General features: G+C 40.6%; 1 protein-coding gene across 1 annotated transcript; it reads left to right on the plus strand.

Moving 5' to 3' along the window:
- Positions 1-3,812: 3,812 nt before the first annotated feature.
- Positions 3,813-4,160, plus strand: LOC121317893 (40S ribosomal protein S26-like). Its single transcript, XM_041253986.1, has one exon. The coding sequence runs from the start codon at positions 3,834-3,836 to the stop codon at positions 4,158-4,160; it is 327 nt and encodes a 108-aa protein (XP_041109920.1). The 5' UTR covers positions 3,813-3,833.
- The last annotated feature ends 15,827 nt before the right edge of the window (positions 4,161-19,987 follow it).

Genomic DNA, 19,987 nt, shown 5'->3' on the forward strand with positions numbered 1-19,987 from the left:
TGTTACCCTTTATACACGCTTTAGGTCTGTCTCAATACTAAATGGCGACTAAAGCCCCAAAACCGACAAGAGACAGAACCCTCCCCTCAATCCTAACGCAAGGGCAAAGGCACGTACAGCGCCTGCGCGGCTGATAATTTGCTCATCGGTTTTGTAGTCTTTTTTACCTGAAGAAGAGCATATGTTCCTTTCTGTCAGTGGTTAGAATATTACAGTTCCCGTGGTGCATTCTGAAACCCGCGCGTAGACGCCAAAGAACTTCAGAAGATTTTTGGAAACACCAACGGTCAGAAGCAAAATAACCAACTACACTTCCCGTGGTTCAGGGCGATTTATTTGAAAACTGAGTGCATCATAGGAGTTGTAGTTTTTAATTGTGAGACACAGCTGTTACAGACTGAAATACAAAATATTCGTTGGGAAATTTCTGTACTGTACGTAACCGGCTTTCAATATTTGTACAGTAGTTGCAATATGCTATACTTGTGTTCAATTTCACACTATATAACTTACTAGGGTCTGTTTTTACTATTATTCCATTGTATTTGCTTTATATGAAATCCGATAGTCCAGTTTGTTTACATTCCTCAAATGTATTTATGAGGCAGGTATTGAGAATGGGTCAAGAAAAATAGCTACTGCAGACTACATAAGTTTAAAAAGGAGGGTTTTTATTGATGTAATTTTGCCCCCCCCCCCCCCAAAAAAAAAAAACCCCACCCTTCTTAACATTTTTATATATCTGAAGGTAAAATGTGAAAAAAAAAATCCAAGTTATCAGCATTACCCTGTCATTGAAAGTGAAGATATCAAAAACGCAAGCCAAGTTTCAAGAAATGACAGCCTTTACCAGCACAAAGCAAACAGGCCAACTGTAAAGCCGATGGGGGCCAAGGTTGCTCCAATTGTTTCTTTTAACTTGTATCAAAAACACAAGTTTATTTAGAAGAAACAAGTAGGGCAACCTTGGTCAGCACCAAGCAAATAGGCACAACTGTCAAAGCGGTGGGGGTCAAGACTTGTGTTTTTGATGCAAGTGCGATCTGCTTTATTGTGCCTGAAAAAAACAAGTAAAGTTAGAAGAAACAACTGGGGCAACCTTGACCCCCACCGCTTTTACAGTTGTGCCTATTTGCTTGGTGCTGGCCAAGGCTGCCCCAAAGGTTTTTTTAAACTTGGCTTGTATTTTTCATATTTCCACTTTAAATGGCTGGGCACTTTTGATAACTTGGGTTTTTTTCACATTTACAATGTGTTTTTGTTTCAAATATCACTTATGTTTTCACTCAACGGATATGTATATTGTATGGGGGAGGGGGTATAATGGCAAAAGCATTTGAATTCCAATTTATAATACAGGGCAGATCCAGACTTTCATGAAGGGGGGTCAAGACTTCATGAAGGGGGGATACCTGATATGAGACATACCTCTAAAGTAAACAATTTACTGTATAAAATATTTTTTTTATTTTGCATAGTTTATGCCATGGTTGCATCTCCACAAATATACTCCTAACATACGCTATTGAAACTAAATACCTTCAGTGTACAATATTCCTGGTTTCTAGTTAAAGTTTAAACAAATAAAGAAAAAAAAATCATTAATCACAATTAATCATATTTCATTTACTTCCTTTCCTAGTAATCACAGCATGATTTGAAAAAGATAACAACAGGCTTCTTCAAAACTTTGTTACCATAAATAGCCATAGAAGACTCTTGCAAATTCTCATAATCATTTTGCACAAGCCTATATCATATCAAACCACTAAATTAACATTCAGCAACAAATATTACACCACGCCTATGGCTTTTAAAACACTTACAGTACGAACACATTCCTTTTCAGTGCGCCGCTGCAGAGATGAATTAGCCTTCTTTTTGCTGTCATATTTCAGTAATATTTTGTAAGATTTTCTTATTCAGTAAGATTTGCGTTGTACAAAGCCACACGGGCTTTTATTATTGCTGAACACAACCATGCCATAATTTGTTTCCACACAGTGGATTCAGACTCACACTTCAGCAACGGAATGTTCCACTGCAACACATTCTCCTTTTTCTTTTACTCCATCAGCACATATGCTTTATATCATGATTGCGGTGCAGGAATAACTCCTGATATAAAGCATGTCATGATATAAAGCACGTCATGATATAAACAGAGTTTCCCGTTTGCCTATGACAGCACATTACAAGTGCAAGAAAGAAAGAAAAGTAACTGCGAATTAAAGAGCAGGGTTTTAATACTGTGCTTTTGATCTAGGAATTGATGGAATCGATTCTGGTTTCGATCCGATTCCATGGCACCTGAGAGGCTCCTTGACTGCTGTGAAATGCTCCAGCATAAGAAATGTGGTTCCACCTGGTTTCCACCCCCTGAATTAATTTCAGTTCCTGCTGCTTCATATCATTTTGCAAAGCTGCCAGTTTTTCTTTAACAGCTGTGCTGGTCCTGAAATATCCCATGATTTTTTTACCAGAAATCACCACCCTAGTATGGTAAGCGATGTGTCAGTCATGGAGGAGACGTGATTGAACTATCTATCAAAGGGATGACTAAGGGTATTTTTTAAGGGTTTGTTGCTAACATGAACCCAGGAGCTGTCGCTACAAGCCAGCACCAAGCCCGGACTATACTGCACCTCTAATACACCATTGCTGTCTTACACCACACCTGCACCAAGAGCACTCACTATCAGGAGAAGTGTCTGTATCTGTGTTGTGTGTCTGTGTTTGTTACTATTATTTCGGGACTGAACCCTATGGTTTATATGCTGGCAATACACATTGTTGTGTAGAACCAGCCTTATTATTTAACAGTCTCTAGCAGACCAAGAGAATTAAAAAGACTATTTGAACCGAGAGCTTGGTGTCTGTTGTTGTTTGGAGCACCTGCATCACTACTACACCAAACCACTCATTCATATCTTCTCTCTGATTTCTTCCAGATCAGCAACTGTTGCCAGGATGTCCTTCCCAATTAAATTCAGTGTGGGCAAAGCATGGCCTATGTCGCAGGTTGAGCTTGTGAATCGTAGCAACCATGTTGACGCCAATATCAGTGATGGCCCCTAGCTCTGAATTATGCCATCAAGACACTGGAATCCGAGGTGTGGCGTTCTGTGAACCTGGAAGGAAATTAATTCAATAAGTACTGCAAGATTTATTTTATATGGGTCAAAACAGCAGTTTTGTCACCAAATTGCCATCTGGAGAGATGCAATGTGAAGTAAGAGCCAGGTGTGACTCCATATTGATTGAAGTCCACATATCAGTAATAATGGACACAAAGGATGCTCCCTGTAAAATATACACATACCAAAACCAGTTAAATAATTACCTAACCCGGGGCTCCTGAGTGGCGCATCCGGTAAAGGCGCTCCACGTGGAGAGCAGGATGCGCCCTATAGCCTGGAGGTCGCCGGTTTGAGTTCAGGCTATTCCACTGCCAACCGTAGACGAGAGCTCCCAAGGGGCAACGCACAATTGGTCAAGCGTTGCCCGGGTGGGGAGGGTTTAGGTCAGCCAGGGTGTCCTCGGCTCACTGCGCACCAGCGACCCCTGCAGACTGGCCTGTTGGCTTGCCTGTAAGCTGCGTTGTCCTCCAATGCTGTAGCTCTGAGGTGGCTGCATGGTGGGCCTGCAGAGTGAAAAAAAAGACTGACAATACACGTTTCGGAGGACAGCGTGTGCTCGTCTTGGCTGCTCCCGCTCGAGTCAGGGTGGGGGTTCTAGCGGTGAGCTGTCTAAAATAATACAATTGGCTATTTTATGTGGGGAGAAAAATGGGGTAAAAATCAATTGTCGACTACGACTACTACCTTTCCAAGATGACCAAGAAGAGAAGGAATACCGGATTCGCCAAGAAGGGCCGTGGCCACGTCCAGCCCATCCACTGCACCAACTGTGCCGGCTGCGTGCCCAAGGACATCAGGAACATCATGGAGGCAGCCGCCGTCAGGGACATCTCCGAGGCCGGCGCGTTCGACTCCTATGTTCTGCCCAAGTTGTACGTGAAGTTGCACTACTGTATGAGCTGCGCCATCCATAGCAAGGTGGTGAGGAACCGCTCCTGTGAGGCGAGGAAGGACCGCACCCCACCCCCCAGGTTCAGGCCAAGAGGTGGTGCCCCAAGAGCTCCACCCAAGCCCATGTGAGGACAGCATGAATATTCTGGGAATTTCTACAAATAAGTCAGATTGACAAAAAAAAAAAAAAAAAACCTACTACTAATAATAATAATTACCTAACCTAAAATATTGAATGACAACTGCATTGTTTACCTCCAATGCCTTCATCAGAGTTGCTTTGGTCGCCTCATATTGTCAACGACTAAATCCTTATTTGATTCATGACGAGAATGAACACCGGAGGGAATGTTTATTTTGAACAGCTCATGTTTTCGGCTTATCATTGCTTGCACTCTGTGCTTTCCTGACAATTAATTAAATCATTATATTTCTAGTAAATACTGATGTGAAACACCTCAACAAAATCTAATTAACTTACTTTTAGCTAAAGACAAGTTCTTTGCATACCCTGTTTGTCTGCCGACAGGCTCCTGCTACATAGTAGCCTTGAAAAACAATGTCACATCACATTTCTATCCATGCATGGACTCACCTTTGTCCATAAAAACATTTATGATTGCCATTAAAAATTATAATTACATTGGTATTAAATAATATCCCCGTTAACATAGAAAGATAGAGAAAAATGTTTGCTCACACTGAGGATAAATAGAACATTGATCGATTTTGCCAGATAATGCAAGACAAAGGTCCTAAATTGCAAATATATCAGCAAGAGAGAGAGTGTTCTTTGCTTTGCTTTGCTTTGTACACTGAAAGGTGGCTCCCGATGCGATCCAGAGCACTCTACCGCCAGGAGAAATTGACAAGACTTGTTTTGGTCATCGACAGCTGACTGTTAAACATTAGTTTTCATATATAAATGCAGTAAATACAGCTGATGCTGAGCGCAGAAACTTGCCCCATAAACTTGTCCTGGCCTATTGAAGACAAAAAAAGAGCTGGCGTTCCTTTATTTCAATCTTGGAATTTAGAAAGACTTTATGTTAAAAAAAAAAATCCATTGTTTTCTACTTAGTTTTTTTTTTTTTTTACTTATGCTAGTAGTTTGATATCCATTTTGAGAGAAGAACCCAATACAACTGTACAATACTTTTGTTACTTTGCACATACTTGTATATAGACACCACTTAATTCTGCATAATTTCGATTTTTTTCTGTGCATAATTCCCTGGGGTGTATCTATTGCATCATTGCTGAGACCAGTGACAATGTGAATATTTTTCCGAAGCATCAGCTTACAGCCTTTTTTCACTCATATGCTAGTTTCCAGTCCAGCTGTATGACTGCAGTCAGCCTTATAAGCTTTCAATTTCTTCAGCACATCTTCCTGGAGGGAAGGAAGGCAGTTTACAGTATCTATTGCCACACGATGAATGTCGTCCCCGGGCATACTATCAAGCATAACGGTCTGTATCTGGTTACAGGTGTCTACTGTAGGCATGAGACCGGTTGAACTTATATCTTTGTCATCTAAATCTTTCATGTGTTGAATAATTTATTTTTTGTAGCTGTAAATATCTCCTCCCTTGATTAGTATCAAATGTGATCAGTTTTGTTGGTGGCTCAGAGTCTGCCATGGTTAAACAGATTGGCATAAACCCGGTCCTGCTTGTGGTGCATATTAATTGTGAGTTCATCATACATGAACAATTTCCACTGGTCCACAGATCCAATAGAGCCAGTCAATTTGGACAATTCCTCTTGAGTAAGGGGCACATAAGGTGGATTCTGATGCACAGGTGGAAGCTGCAGCAAATCCCCAGAAGAAATATGTTGATTTTAACAAACCAGCCATTGTCTTTGTTGGCAGTGTGGAAAATCTCACATAGGCAAAAATGGATGTATAGCAAGGTGACATTGGAAATCATAGACACCTTATCAATAATGATGGATAAGGGTGTCTGCTAGCAAATAAAGAAGAAGAAGATATAATAATAATAATATAATAATAATAATAATAATAATAATAATAATAATAATAATAATTGAAAACATTTTAGGAGCTTTGGTTTGTTTCACTAGAATAATAATTAATCATTTAGCAGATGCTTTTTATCCAAAGCGACTTACAGAGATAATTGGGGGTGAACAATTCATCAACAACTGCTGCTGCAGAGTCACTTACAATTGGACCTGGGCTTTACGTCTCATCTGAAGGATGGAGCACAAGGAGGATAAGGGACTTGCTCATCAGGAACACACACAGTGAGTTAATGGCTGAGCCAGGATTTGAACTGGACTGGTATAAAGTCCCTTTCTTTATGTACTGTCTCTTAGTATTACAGTATGTTTAACAGAATGTGTATAACATAACATTGCAATATTGGATTGGAATGCAGCAAAGTAAAAATGTATAATTATTTGTACTTACTGTACGACTGTCCCAATTGAATTTGTGTGCAATTCAGAACTTTGAGAAGTGTGCATTAATCCCATAGATGAATCAGTGATCAGTTGTAATGTAATCCAATGGACAGATTGATGACAGACTGAATGAAACAAGTGTTTTCTTAAAACAGCAGTTAATGTTTACTTAAAATCCGAAAAAACAAAACATAACAACAACACAGAGATGTTTCGTGCTATGTCTGGTAAAATGGCTTTCTCAAACACAGCTGGAGAAGTGGCTTGATAAACAATTTGAAATGCAGAAGCAATTATCTGTTCTAACATGTTACTGATAATAACACACACACACACACATTACGGGAATAGCAAAATTCTATATATATATATATATGCAGGAAATTATTTTATTTTAACAAAAATTATTCCTGCAGCTTAGAAACCTAAACAAGTGTACACAGACTCTTCTAAGGTCTTTTCAACATGTCAGTGCACTTGGGTTTAAGATCAGGTCTTCTGAATCACTGTAGGATGAGCAATTAGGGGAAAAAAAAGAAAAGTAAACTCTGGCTTTTGTGTTCCGTATGACATCATGGGTCGTTATTGCTGTGTTATCTGTTTGGCAATGTGGGAAATAATCCTTACACTATCAGCTGTAATACTAATAACGGTAATAATAATAATAATAATAATAATAATAATAATAATAATAATAATAATAATAATGAAATTGAAAAGACCTCTGAAACAGATTTTAAACTTCTAAGTGTAAAATGTTGTTAAGATGTTAACATTGAAAAGAAAAATTGCAGGTAGTTATATAAACAGCTGTAGCAACAGGTGGGGATGTATAAAGGCATATATTTGGAACCCCGCTACTTACTCTTTTAAGTTTTGGATGATACAAGTATCTGCTACTTAAAATATCCTTATAGCACAAAGGTCTCTTCTTACATTTTCAAACGTAATCTGTACACCTTCACTGCCACAAGCAAAATATAATCCAGTCTGTCATGTAGTTATTACAAGAGAGTAGTGAACTCATAAACATGTGATATTATTGTCCCTGGTGCCTGATGTCATGCTAGAGGTGACACAATGTGCTCAAAAAGCAAAAATTGCACAACATTCTAATGCACGGGACACAGCATGCTGTATCGCGCACCAACAGTCGTCATAGTTTGATTTGACGCACGCTAGGCTCACCAGCCCAAACCAAATCAGAGCCATAGTTGTAGAAACTGGGCAAGAATGAATGGAATTGTACATCCGGTTATGATAAGGGACTTTTTATATAGCGCTCGTTTTAATTAAAACCCAGTTTACCCAGGGAAGAAAAATGAAAAGGTGAGATGAGAAGTTTGCTTTCTGGACTGATTTTGTTTGCACAATTCACAGAACAATCTATCGAAACTAATATAAAGAAACTTTGGCTTTTCTAAGTTACATATATCAGGCAATTTGAACTGAAGAGCAGTTCCTGAACTCAGGTAACAGCACTAACACTGGCTTCTCCCAAAAAAAAAAAAACAACAAAAAACCTGAAGTAATTACTATAAGAACCTCTCCTGATGATATCAAACGTCATAAAATGATAAGTACAAATACTAAGCTACATACTTTTCAAGCTGAATTTCCTTAAAAATGTCTTACTTTCAAGTAAAGATGCATTGCACTATGGTATTTAAAAAATGTTTTGGAAACATTGAGCAATTTCAAAATGGAGTAAAAAACTACAATTTAAATCAATACGATAATGTGAAATAATAAAATGCTTAATATAATTTTAAAGTAAGCACTATGAGATCACCCCATACCTACATGCCTTTGGTCTATAATCTATTCTGTCATATAGTCATTACAAAAGAGTAGTGAAATCATAAGCATATATTATTGCCCCCCCCCCCCCCCCATGCTAGAGTTGCTGCAATGTGCTGTAAAGGAGGCTGTGTGGTAAAGAAAAGGGCTTGTAACCAGGAGGTCCCCAGTTGAAATCCTAACTCACTCAAGTCACTTAACATCTTTGTGCTCTGTCTTTTGGGTGAGTGTGTTGTAAGTGACTCTACAGCTGATGCATAGATCACACACCACATTTCTGTAAGCCGCCTTGGATAATGACGTCTGCTAAATAAACAAATAATAGTAATGTAATAATGCAGGGGACAAGTACAATTTTCCCATAGTAAAATCATAGCACAGTGAAAGCATGGCAAGCACATATCAACAATGTAAAGCCCAGAGAGGTACAGAAAAGCATATTAAAAAACATGGTAAACTTTGGTACAATAAATGCATAGTATACCCCATGGGAAAATTGACAAATTAAATAATAATAAGTAAGAAAATTAATTTTAAAAACGTTACTTTTTTCCATTACCTTTCTTTCTATGTTATTATTTGGTTCATATTGTTATTAAGTGATTATTACATGTTATTGCATTGTGTTTTTGTATTATTGTTTGTTCAAGCAGAATAAATACAAGGGATTTGCCAGAAGTGATATCATGCATATAAAGTTAAGTGGTCTCCACATCTCCAAAATGGATGTTTGGAATTCTGCATCATTTTATCTGAAGCTCTGGGGAATAATAGGTACATTTGGGTATGATTGTGCAGTGGACACCAAAATAGTTAAGGGGCTTCACCAAAATACTGTAAAAGCTATTTGCGGATAACCTGAAATGCCAAAATATTCATTCTTTGGTGCTGTTTAGTCAACCACTGTTAGATTTCCATATTTGGGTCAAGTAATACAAAATCTGACACCATGAGTTAACCCCTCCCCCAGTCATCCCTGGGGACATTGAGCTGTGTTGCCATGGTGTCACGACTCTAATTTGAGCTGTGTTGCCATGGTGTCACGATTCTAATTTGAGCTGTGTTGCCATGGTGTCGCGACTCTAATTTGAGGTCTGAATTGAAAATTGAGCCCACTTTCTCCTATGGAGCACCAAAGAAGGAATATTTTGGCATTAGATTCTCAATAAGAGCTTTGTTTCTGGCAATTTTTAAAAGCAGCCCTGCAAAGTGCATTACTGTCTGAATCGGCCCAATCTCCCAAAGGTGAAGTGCACTAATCAGTGTGCATGCAGTGGGTTCTCACAGTCACATCATAACCGCACAGCACCTGAACTGGTAAAAATGTGTGGACAGTTTTTTTGGGATTATATCCAAATGCAATCTGAAACGAGGCTAGGAGTATATTTTAAAAGTTTGGAGAAGTTTGGCAAATTCAAAGCAGTTATGGGGCAAATAAGGGACTCTTTTCTTTTTAATAAGAACCCTTATAAGTACAGGTACTTGATGGAAATAAATATGTCATATTTTGCTGTACTGCAAAGTCTTTGCTAAAGTGAGTGTTTAATGGACACATTTGTATGGGTATGAAATATCTAATTGATGTTCCTCTTGTTTTGATGCGCTTTGTCACATCCTGGTGACATTTTAGAACTTTTTAAGCAAAAGCACACCAGCAGCCTTAAAAAGAGCTTTCAGAATCACATCCATCTGAAAAATGTGATTGAAAGGTGATCACAGAAAAAACAAACAAACAAGTATATACAGTGCCTATAGCAAGTCTACACCCCCTTGAACTTTTTCACATTGTTGTGTCAGTGCCTCAGTGTTTCATGCATTTAAATGAGGATTTTTTTCCACTTATCTACACACCATACTCCACACTCCACAGTTAAAAAAAGTTTTGATTGAGAAAAAAATTATATATTAAAAATACAAAACTGAAAGATCATAATTGGATAAGTCCCCACCCCCCTGAGTTAATACTTGGTGGAAGCACATTTTGCAGCAATTACAGCTGTGACTCTGCTGGGATAGGTCTCTACCAACTTTGCACACCTAGATTTTGCAATATTTGACAATTTTTCTTTACAAAACTGTTCAAGCTCTGTCAAGTTCCTTGGGGAGCACTGATGGACAGCAATCTTCAAGTCATGCCAGAAATTTTCGATTGGATTTAGGTTGGGGCTCTGACTGCGTCACTCAAGGACATTTACCTTTTTGTTCCTGTGATAAAGACAGATGTAGTGGGGACGTCAGACCAGAAGAAACACACAGTACTGTGAGATGGAATGATAAATGGATGCGCTGCTATTTTATTATTATAAAATAAAACATTACAAAAAAACAGGACACGACACTGGCAGCCAAAACAGAGACACAAACAAAAAATGAACTACACAGACAAACACAGTGAGCTGATACTTTAACTAAAATTAAATGCATTTTAATTCCAGGATATAAGGCAACAAAAGGTGAAAAATTTATATATATATATATATATATATATATATATATATATATATATATATATATATATATATATAGTGGCCCCAACAATGAGTAAAACTCTCTCTATATATACTAAGACTATAACCGTCCAACCATAGTATTATTATCCACTAGATTTTATTTTTCTTATTTCATTGTGTATATGATATAACTGTGCCCAATATCAGTTAAACTAGAAGTTAAAGCCTCAGACTTCCTGTGCGCAGTATTCTCTCATGGTCTGAGCTCATATCGACAGGAAGTGCAAACTACCAGCCAACAGTAAACATATTGGCTGTGGCACCAGCACTCAGCCTCAAGCTTGCAGAATGAGTTTGCAGACACACTGCAGCTCCGTGATGCTTCTGATCCTGAGAGATAGCGCTTGCTTTTCTTTTGCAGTGTGCCTTTTGGCGGAATGCATTGACATTGCTAAGAAGAAGGATGTGCTGTTGAATCTGAGCAAACCCAAACTTCAACTTGAGGAAAGGACACACAAGAAATACAGGTTCACTGTAGTTACTGCAAAAGTTTACCATGATTAGTGTTGCATGGTCATTTAACCATTTTTCCACGATTGGGTAGAAAACGCTGGGTAAAATAATTGATCAAAAATATATTAAAAAGAAGCATGAATCAGAGAACAATATGAAGCAATGTATTTTACTATATATATATATATATATATATATATATATATATATATATATATATATATATATATATATATATACATACACACACACACACACACACACACACACACACAATGCCTATAGAAAGTCTACACCCCCTTTCAAAATGTTCACCTTTTGTTGTCTTATAGTCTGGAATTAAAATGCGTTAAATTAGTTTTTTGTTTTCATTCATCTACAAATCCTACCCCACAACTTCAGAGTGAAAAAAATATTCTAGAAATTTGTAGAAAATTTATTAAGAATAAAAACTGAAATAGCTTGATTGGATAAATGTCCACCCCCATTGTAATAGCAATCCTAAATTAGCTCAGGTGTAACCAATCACGTTAAAAATCACACACCAAGTTAAGTGGCCTCCACCTGTGTTAAATTGTAGTGATTCACATCATTTCAGGATAAATTCAGCAGTGCCTGTAGGTTCTCCCTGCTGGGTAGTGCATTTCAAAGCAGAGACTCAACCATGAGCACCAAGGCACTTTCAAAAGAATTCTGGGACAAAGTTGTTGAAAGGCACAGATCAGGGGATGGGTATAAAAAAATATCAAAGTCCTTGAATATCCTTTGCAGCACGGTCAAGACGATTATTATGAAGTGGAAGGTATATGGAACCACCAAGACCCTGCCTAGATCAGGCTGTCCCTCCAAACTGGATGATTGAGAAAGCAGGAGAGCTACAGGCTGTTATGGCCAAGACTGGTCAAAGTGTGCATGGGACAACAATATCCCAAGCACTCCACAAATCGGGTCTGTATGGTAGGGTGGCAAGAAGAAAGCTATTACTCAAGAAAGCCCACCTTCAATCCCATTTGAAGTATGCACACAAAAAAATACTCTTTTCTGTAGCCATGTGGCAAAAAGTTTTGTGGTCTGATGTAACTAAAATGGAACTTTTTCGCCTAAATGCAAAGCATTATGACACCCAGTCAGAGCCCTGACCTAAATCCAATTGAAAATTTGTGGCATGATTGTCCATTAACAGTCCTCAAGGAACTTGACAGAGCTTGAACAGTTTTGTAAAAAAGAATGGTCAAATATTGCCAAACCTAGGTGTGCAAAGTTGGTAAAGACCTATCCCAACAAACTTACAGCTGTAATTGCTGCCAAAGGTGCTTCCACCAAGTATAAACTCAGGGGGGTGGAGACTTATCCAATTATGAACATTTTTTTTTCTAAACAAAAACTTTTTTCTTAACAGTGTGCAGTATGGTGTGTAGATAAAAATGTGTAGAAAAAATTCTCATTTAAATGCATGAAACTGAGGCATTGCGTGACAGAGATCGGATGATGGTTGGTGTTAGATCTCCTTCCAAACCTTTCAGGGCACTAGAAAGAAGGAACAGAGTACCCTTAATCAAATGGCATGACAATTTATTCCGTAGGGTAGATGGAAGCCGGCCCTTTAGGAAGGGGGCGGAGCTACGGCACCCAAGCTCACTGACCTGGATGGTAGACGGCGTGGCATCCGAGGATTGGAGGAGCGGAGGTGCTCGTTAACCTAGGTTCACTTTTCACATCGGAACTGTCTTTGCACCACAAGTACTTAATTCACGCACTGTAGGAACTGTGTCTGTGTTTTGTGTTTTGTGTGGGTGAGAAAAGACTGGACTTTTGGATCCGGGTCAAACCCGTGGGATTTACAAACATAAGTGATACATGCGGCTGTGCCACTTCCATCATTATTATTGTTTACAGGTATTGCCATAAGGCTGTGGACATTATAATCATTAATAAACACCCTTGCACCTGTGAATCACTGCCTGTATGATTAATCCGCTCTGCACTGCACTCACCTGCACGTATTCACCACTTTGCCACACATGGTTGTCAGAAGAGGGATGGACTACGCAGCACTGTTGGCGCTGCTGGAGCAGCTGGACAGCAGACGAGAGTCTGAGGAGAGACAGAGTTATAGAGGCTGTGTTGTACAGCGTTTAAAGAAACGGGCCTGTAACTAGCAGCTCCCAGGTTCAAATCACGGCACAACCACTGATTCATTTTGTGACCCTGAGCAAGTCACTTAACCTCCCTGTACTCCGTCTTTCAGGTGAGATGTTGTTGTAAGTGACTCTGCAGCTGATGCATAGTTCACAAACCCTAGTCTCGTATCTTATAAAGCGCTTTGTAATGGCGGTCCACTATGGAAGGTGCTATATAAAAATAAAGATATTTTATTTTTTTTGTAACATAAATAAGTTTTAATTTATTTGTAACATAAAGACAATGATGACACTTTGTTCCTAGGGTTAAAAGGAAGTCGTCATTTAGAAAAGGGGTGGAGCTTTGATACAATAACTCATCTACCCGGAAGGGAAATGATGTGGCAGTCACGGATTGTAGGAGCGGCTGCAATCATTTACCAAAGGGGTAGTGAGTGACGGTATAAGTAGCGGACGAAGCGACATAATCTGTTTCTTCACTTATGGTTACGGAAAGATCTGCAAGGACCAGTGTTCTGAAATATATCGTAAATGTTTTGTTTGTTTTGTCTTGTCTGAAAATACTGTGGCGATGGCTTGCCATGGGTTCAACGGAAGAAAGAGACACTACAGCAAGGGATTTCTTTGGCGCTGGAAAGCGTTGGAATTGGATTGGCGCTTATAAGTGCCGTTGGTTTTAGAGGAATGAATTGGCGCTTATAAGTGCCATTGTTTTAGCTTGCAAATGGTCTTATCTTTTGCTGCTGTCACTCTCTCAGCAAACTTCTCCTTACAGCACACAGGCTGCACCTTATATAGAGTCCAGCAGGCAGGAAAGAGTGGACCTGTTTGTAACCAGGCTGCATCAGTTACACAGACAGACAGACAGTGAACACCATATACACCATTAGCAACACATTTCCCACCCCCCAGCAGTTTGGGCCTTGTTTTGATTGTAGCTAAGTGTCCCCGGTCTCGCACAGAGGACTAGCTGCACTGCGGCTGCTTCAGCGGGGTCAACCGTATACTCCTCACCGAGGCTTCCCTCGTTGTTGGGTTGAGACGTATGTGGGCTGCGCGGGTCTTCACTTCTGGTGTAGGTCGCTCAATCTACAGACAGTGTGCTCTCCTGTAATATTTTAACTGTTTTTTCTATTTAAAAACAGTTTTGTATTTGTGTGTGTAAGTCAATCGCCAGCCATGGCTTCAGCCCTGTTCCCCTGCTGTATGTTACGCGCTGTTCAGGCGTGTGACCACACGGTCATGGTAGGCACCGTGCACAGCTGTCCCGGTGTTTTTTAATACCGTGGTGATTAAGACTCTGCCCGTGCTACTTCAGTACCACGGTGCGCATGGTGCCTATTGTCTTGCTGTACTGATACAGGCTAGCGCGCCAGTGCTGCATGGCACTCGGTGTGCGCGGTGCCTGGCGCTGCACTGTACTTGGTGCATCTGTGCACGCAGTACTCAGTGCAAGCGGTACACGCGGTGCTCAGTGGCTTGCCTGTATGAATGTTGATCTGCCCAGTCGCAGGAAAGAGTGGTGGCCCACACAGCTTTTTGTGATGAAGCATCTGTTTGAGACTGGGTCTCCCCTTAACAATGCTAGAGCCAATTAACAGTAAGCTTACCTGTCGGACAACAGAGTAGCAGCTCCCCAGCACCAACTCTCCCTGTTTCGACATGGATCAAGGGTGCCCCTTGTCTTGTGCTGTAGCAATATCAGCATCAGGATGGGTTTACTGTGCATGCGCCCACTGCAAGCGTGGCTCGATGCGTTCCATCTGCATCTCAAGTGCGACAAACACCGTTGGCTGACAGTGTGTCTTGCTTCCTCAGTGGCCCTGCGCTGGTGGAGAGTTATCTCTCCCCTGCGCCAAGAAGTCCAAATGGGAGTAGTTTCCAACCGGACGCCTCCAACTCGGGTTGAGGCGCAGTCTGCGAAGGCAGAGAAGTCAACGGGCCCTGGTCGGGCCGTTGGATGTCCCTGCATATCAACATGCTAGAGCTGCAGGCAGTGTCTCTTGCCCTCCAGCACTTCCTACCTGTGGTGCTGAACAGTCAGGCGAGAGGTACACTTTGGCACCCGGAGCCTGGCAGGCTCCAGCTATGGGTCTGGCCCCTGAAAGTGGCGGCTGGTCAGCCTTAGGGCTGTCAGACGCGGTCGTGGGTACACTGCAGAATGTTAAGACGCATTCCACTAGGTCACTGTATGCCTATAAGTGGAAATGCTTTCAAGATTGGTGCTGTTCTAATGGTCATGATCCAATCTCCTGTCCCATGCCTGTCATCTTGCAGTCTGCAAGATCTGTTTGAGGCTGGTAGATCACCTTCCACACTGAAGGTTTACCTAGAGGCTATTTCTGCTTGCCATGCCCCAGTTGACTCAGTGTCCCCGGAGACGCATTTTTTGGCTACCCAGTTTCTCTGAGGCGCTCGCCAATTGCACCCTCCTAGGAGGGCCACTCTCCCCAAATGGAGCCTTGAGATTGTACTAGAGGCTCTCACACAGGCCCCGTTTGAGCCTTCCTCTTGGCTATCACCTCAAAGTAGTTAGTGAGCTGCAGGCGCTGACTGTGCATAGCTCCTGTATGCGTATTTGGGATGACGGTAGCAGAGTGTCACTGCGTGAAAACCCTGCTTTTCTCTGGTTACAGCCTTCCACGTGAATCAGTCTGTAGAACTGGAGTCCTTTCATCCTCCTCCATTTGCGACGGAGGAGGATAAGAAGTTGAACCTTCTCTGCCCAGTTTGGGCATTGAGATGTTATGTAGATAGGATGAGCACGCTGCATCAGTCTGATCAGTTCTTCGTCTGCCATGGAACACGGACCCTGGGACAGCCCCTCTCAAAGCAGTGACTGTCGCATTGGATTGCGGACACAGTCTCGACTGCGTATAATAGTGCTGGCTTACCGCCACCTGGGCGGATAACTGCACATTCCACGAGAGGTGTGGCTACGTCATGGGCCCTCTTCCGAGGTGCCTCCATGGCTGAAATTTGTGATGTGGCTAGCTGGGCTACCCCGCATTCCTTTGCCAGGTTCTACCGCCTGAATGTGGTAGATCCCTGATTGCCCTCTGTGGGCACTAGGGTCCTCGACGTTGCACGCTCACACCGCTGACCTTGGTCAGGCAGGACTTAGAGACCCTCATATGCTGCCATTCTTTCTTCCCTCGCTATGGCTCTGGTACATGTTTCCCATAACGATGTTTTGGTGGCCATCTTCGAATTGAAAGGGAACGCTAGTTTACCTACCGTAAACCTGGTTCCCTGAAAGAGAAGACGGCCACCAACTGTGAGGTCGTTTCCGTCGACATCACGGTTTTGTCGAGAAATAGAATGATCCTCCCCTGCGTGACGGTTAAGTACCCTCGGGAGGCGGGACCAAGGGGGTCACTGACGGGAGGGGGCCTATCGGCAGCTTTGATAGAAAGAGCTCAGTGACACCTACCAATAGGCAGGAGTGTATAAGAACATAAGAACATAAGAAAGTTTACAAACGAGAGGAGGCCATTCGGCCCATCTTGCTCGTTTGGTTGTTAGTAGCTTATTGATCCCAAAATCTCATCAAGCAGCTTCTTGAAGGATCCCAGGGTGTCAGCTTCAGCAACATTACTGGGGAGTTGATTCCAGACCCTCACAATTCTCTGTGTAAAAAAGTGTCTCCTATTTTCTGTTCTGAATGCCCCTTTTTCTAAACTCCATTTGTGACCCCTGGTCCTTGTTTCTTTTTTCAGGCTGAAAAAGTCCCTTGGGTCGACACTGTCAATACCTTTTAGAATTTTGAATGCTTGAATTAGGTCGCCACGTAGTCTTCTTTGTTCAAGACTGAACAGATTCAATTTTTTTAGCCTGTCTGCATATGACATGCCTTTTAAGCCCGGAATAATTCTGGTCGCTCTTCTTTGCACTCTTTCTAGAGCAGCAATATCTTTTTTATAGCGAGGTGACCAGAACTGAACACAATATTCAAGATGAGGTCTTACTAGTGCATTGTACAGTTTTAACATTACTTCCCTTGATTTAAATTCAACACTTTTCACAATGTATCCGAGCATCTTGTTAGCCTTTTTTATAGCTTCCCCACATTGTCTAGATGAAGACATTTCTGAGTCAACAAAAACTCCTAGGTCTTTTTCATAGATTCCTTCTCCAATTTCAATATCTCCCATATGATATTTATAATTTTCTCTATTAAATGTCATTTGCCATGTGTCTGCCCAGTTCTGAATCTTGTCTAGATCATTTTGAATGACCTTTGCTGCTGCAACAGTGTTTGCCACTCCTCCTACTTTTGTGTCGTCTGCAAATTTAACAAGTTTGCTTACTATACCAGAATCTAAATCATTAATGTAGATTAGGAATAGCAGAGGACCTAATACTGATCCCTGTGGTACACCGCTGGTTACCACACTCCATTCTGAGGTTTCTCCTCTAATCAGTACTTTCTGTTTTCTACATGTTAACCACTCCCTAATCCATGTACATGTGTTTCCTTGAATCCCAACTGCGTTCAGTTTGAGAATTAATCTTTTGTGCGGGACTTTGTCAAAAGCTTTCTGGAAATCTAAATAAACCATGTCATATGCTTTGCAATTATCCATTATGGATGTTGCATCCTCAAAAAAATCAAGCAAGTTAGTTAGGCACGATCTCCCTTTCCTAAAACCATGTTGACTGTCTCCCAGTACCCTGTTACCATATAGGTAATTTTCCATTTTGGATCTTATTATAGTTTCCATAAGTTTGCATATAATAGAAGTCAGGCTTACTGGTCTGTAGTTACCTGGTTCAGTTTTGTTTCCCTTTTTGTGGATCGGTATTACGTTTGCAATTTTCCAGTCTGTCGGTACCACCCCTGTGTCAAGAGACTGCTGCATGATCTTGGTTAGCGGTTTGTAAATTACTTCTTTCATTTCTTTGAGTACTACTGGGAGGATCTCATCCGGCCCAGGGGATTTGTTTATTTTAAGAGCTCCTAGTCCCTTTAACACTTCTGCCTCAGTTATGCTAAAGTTATTTAAAACTGGATAGGAACTGGATGACATGTGGGGCATGTTGTCAGTATCTTCCTTTGTAAAAACTTGTGAAAAGTAATCATTTAACATATTTGCTATTTTTTTTTCTTCCTCTACGATTTTGCCATTTGTATCTCTTAAACATTTAATCTCCTCTTTGAATGTTCTCTTGCTGTTGTAATATTGGAAAAACATTTTGGAATTGGTTTTAGCTCCCTTAGCAATGTTTATTTCTATTTCTCTCTTGGCCTTTCTAACTTCCTTTTTGACTTGCGTTTGCAGTTCTGTGTACTCTTTCTGCGTACTTTCTTTTTGGTCCTTTTTTAATGCTCTGTAAAGTGCCTTTTTTCGCTGAATATTTTTTTTAATTGATCTATTAAACCATTTTGGCAATTTAGTTTTACATTTAGATTTGTCTACTTTAGGGATATAATTGTTTTGCGCCTCTAGTACTACATTTTTGAAGAATAACCATCCTTCTTCTGTGGGTGTTTTCTCTATTTTACTCCAATCTACTTCTGTTAGTCTCTGTTTCATACCTTCATAGTTTGCTTTTCTAAAATTGTAAACCTTAGCTTTAGTCTTTACTTTTGGGGATTTAAAAAACACTTCAAATGAGACCATGTTGTGGTCTGAGTTTGCCAGTGGTTCTCTGACCTCTGTTTTAGTTATTCTATCTTCGTTATTTGAAAAGACTAAATCAAGGCATGCCTCCCCTCTAGTGGGTGCCTTCACAAATTGTGTTAGGAAGCAGTCATTTGTCATTTCCACCATTTCTATTTCATCCTTCGCGCTACCCACCGGGTTTTCCCATTTTATTTGGGGGAAGTTGAAATCCCCCATTAGTATGGCTTCTCCTTTGCTACACACATTTCTAATGTCATTGTATAACAGATTATTGTGCTCACCGTCTGAATCTGGCGGTCTATAGCATGCTCCTATTATTATGCCTTTTGAATTTTTGTCTGTTATTCTGACCCATATTGATTCGGTTTTATTTTCTTTGTCCAGGTTTAACACCTGGGCTTCAAGACTGTTTCTTATGTATAGCGCTACCCCTCCTCCTCTTCTGTCCTGCCTGTCTTTCCTATACAGTGTATACCCACAAATATTATATTCATCCCCATCACTACGTTTGGTGTTTAAAACACTGACCCAAACAGAAACTGGATTGTGCACGTTTATTAACCACCAACAAATAATAAATAAACAAAACAAATGCCTAACTCCTAAGCCGTTTGCCTGTGCCAAAACACACAGCCCTGACTGCAGGGTTTCAACCCCTTTTATGCAGGGGCTCATTAACTCTATTGGAGCCAGGTGTTCCTCTCTGGCAGCACACACACACAAACACAGTACTGGCAACAACAAATGATTTACATCAAGACTATAGGTGGGGATTGCACTGCCCCATTATTCCTCACTCAGGCTTACTTACTTACTAAATACCCTGGTATCTCTTTAAAAATATGCTAAAATATTTTAATGAGCAAGACACAAGTAGAATAGTACCCCAAAATGTTCTCCTTTTTCTAGGAAAGCAATACAACTGGGGATGGGGCGCTTTTTACCGTTACTTTCTCAGTAAATATTTTGGTATTCTTAAATAGAAAATTGTCTCC

The sequence above is a fragment of the Polyodon spathula genome, chromosome 7 (genome assembly GCF_017654505.1).
Source record: "Polyodon spathula isolate WHYD16114869_AA chromosome 7, ASM1765450v1, whole genome shotgun sequence".
NCBI lineage: Eukaryota > Metazoa > Chordata > Actinopteri > Acipenseriformes > Polyodontidae > Polyodon > Polyodon spathula.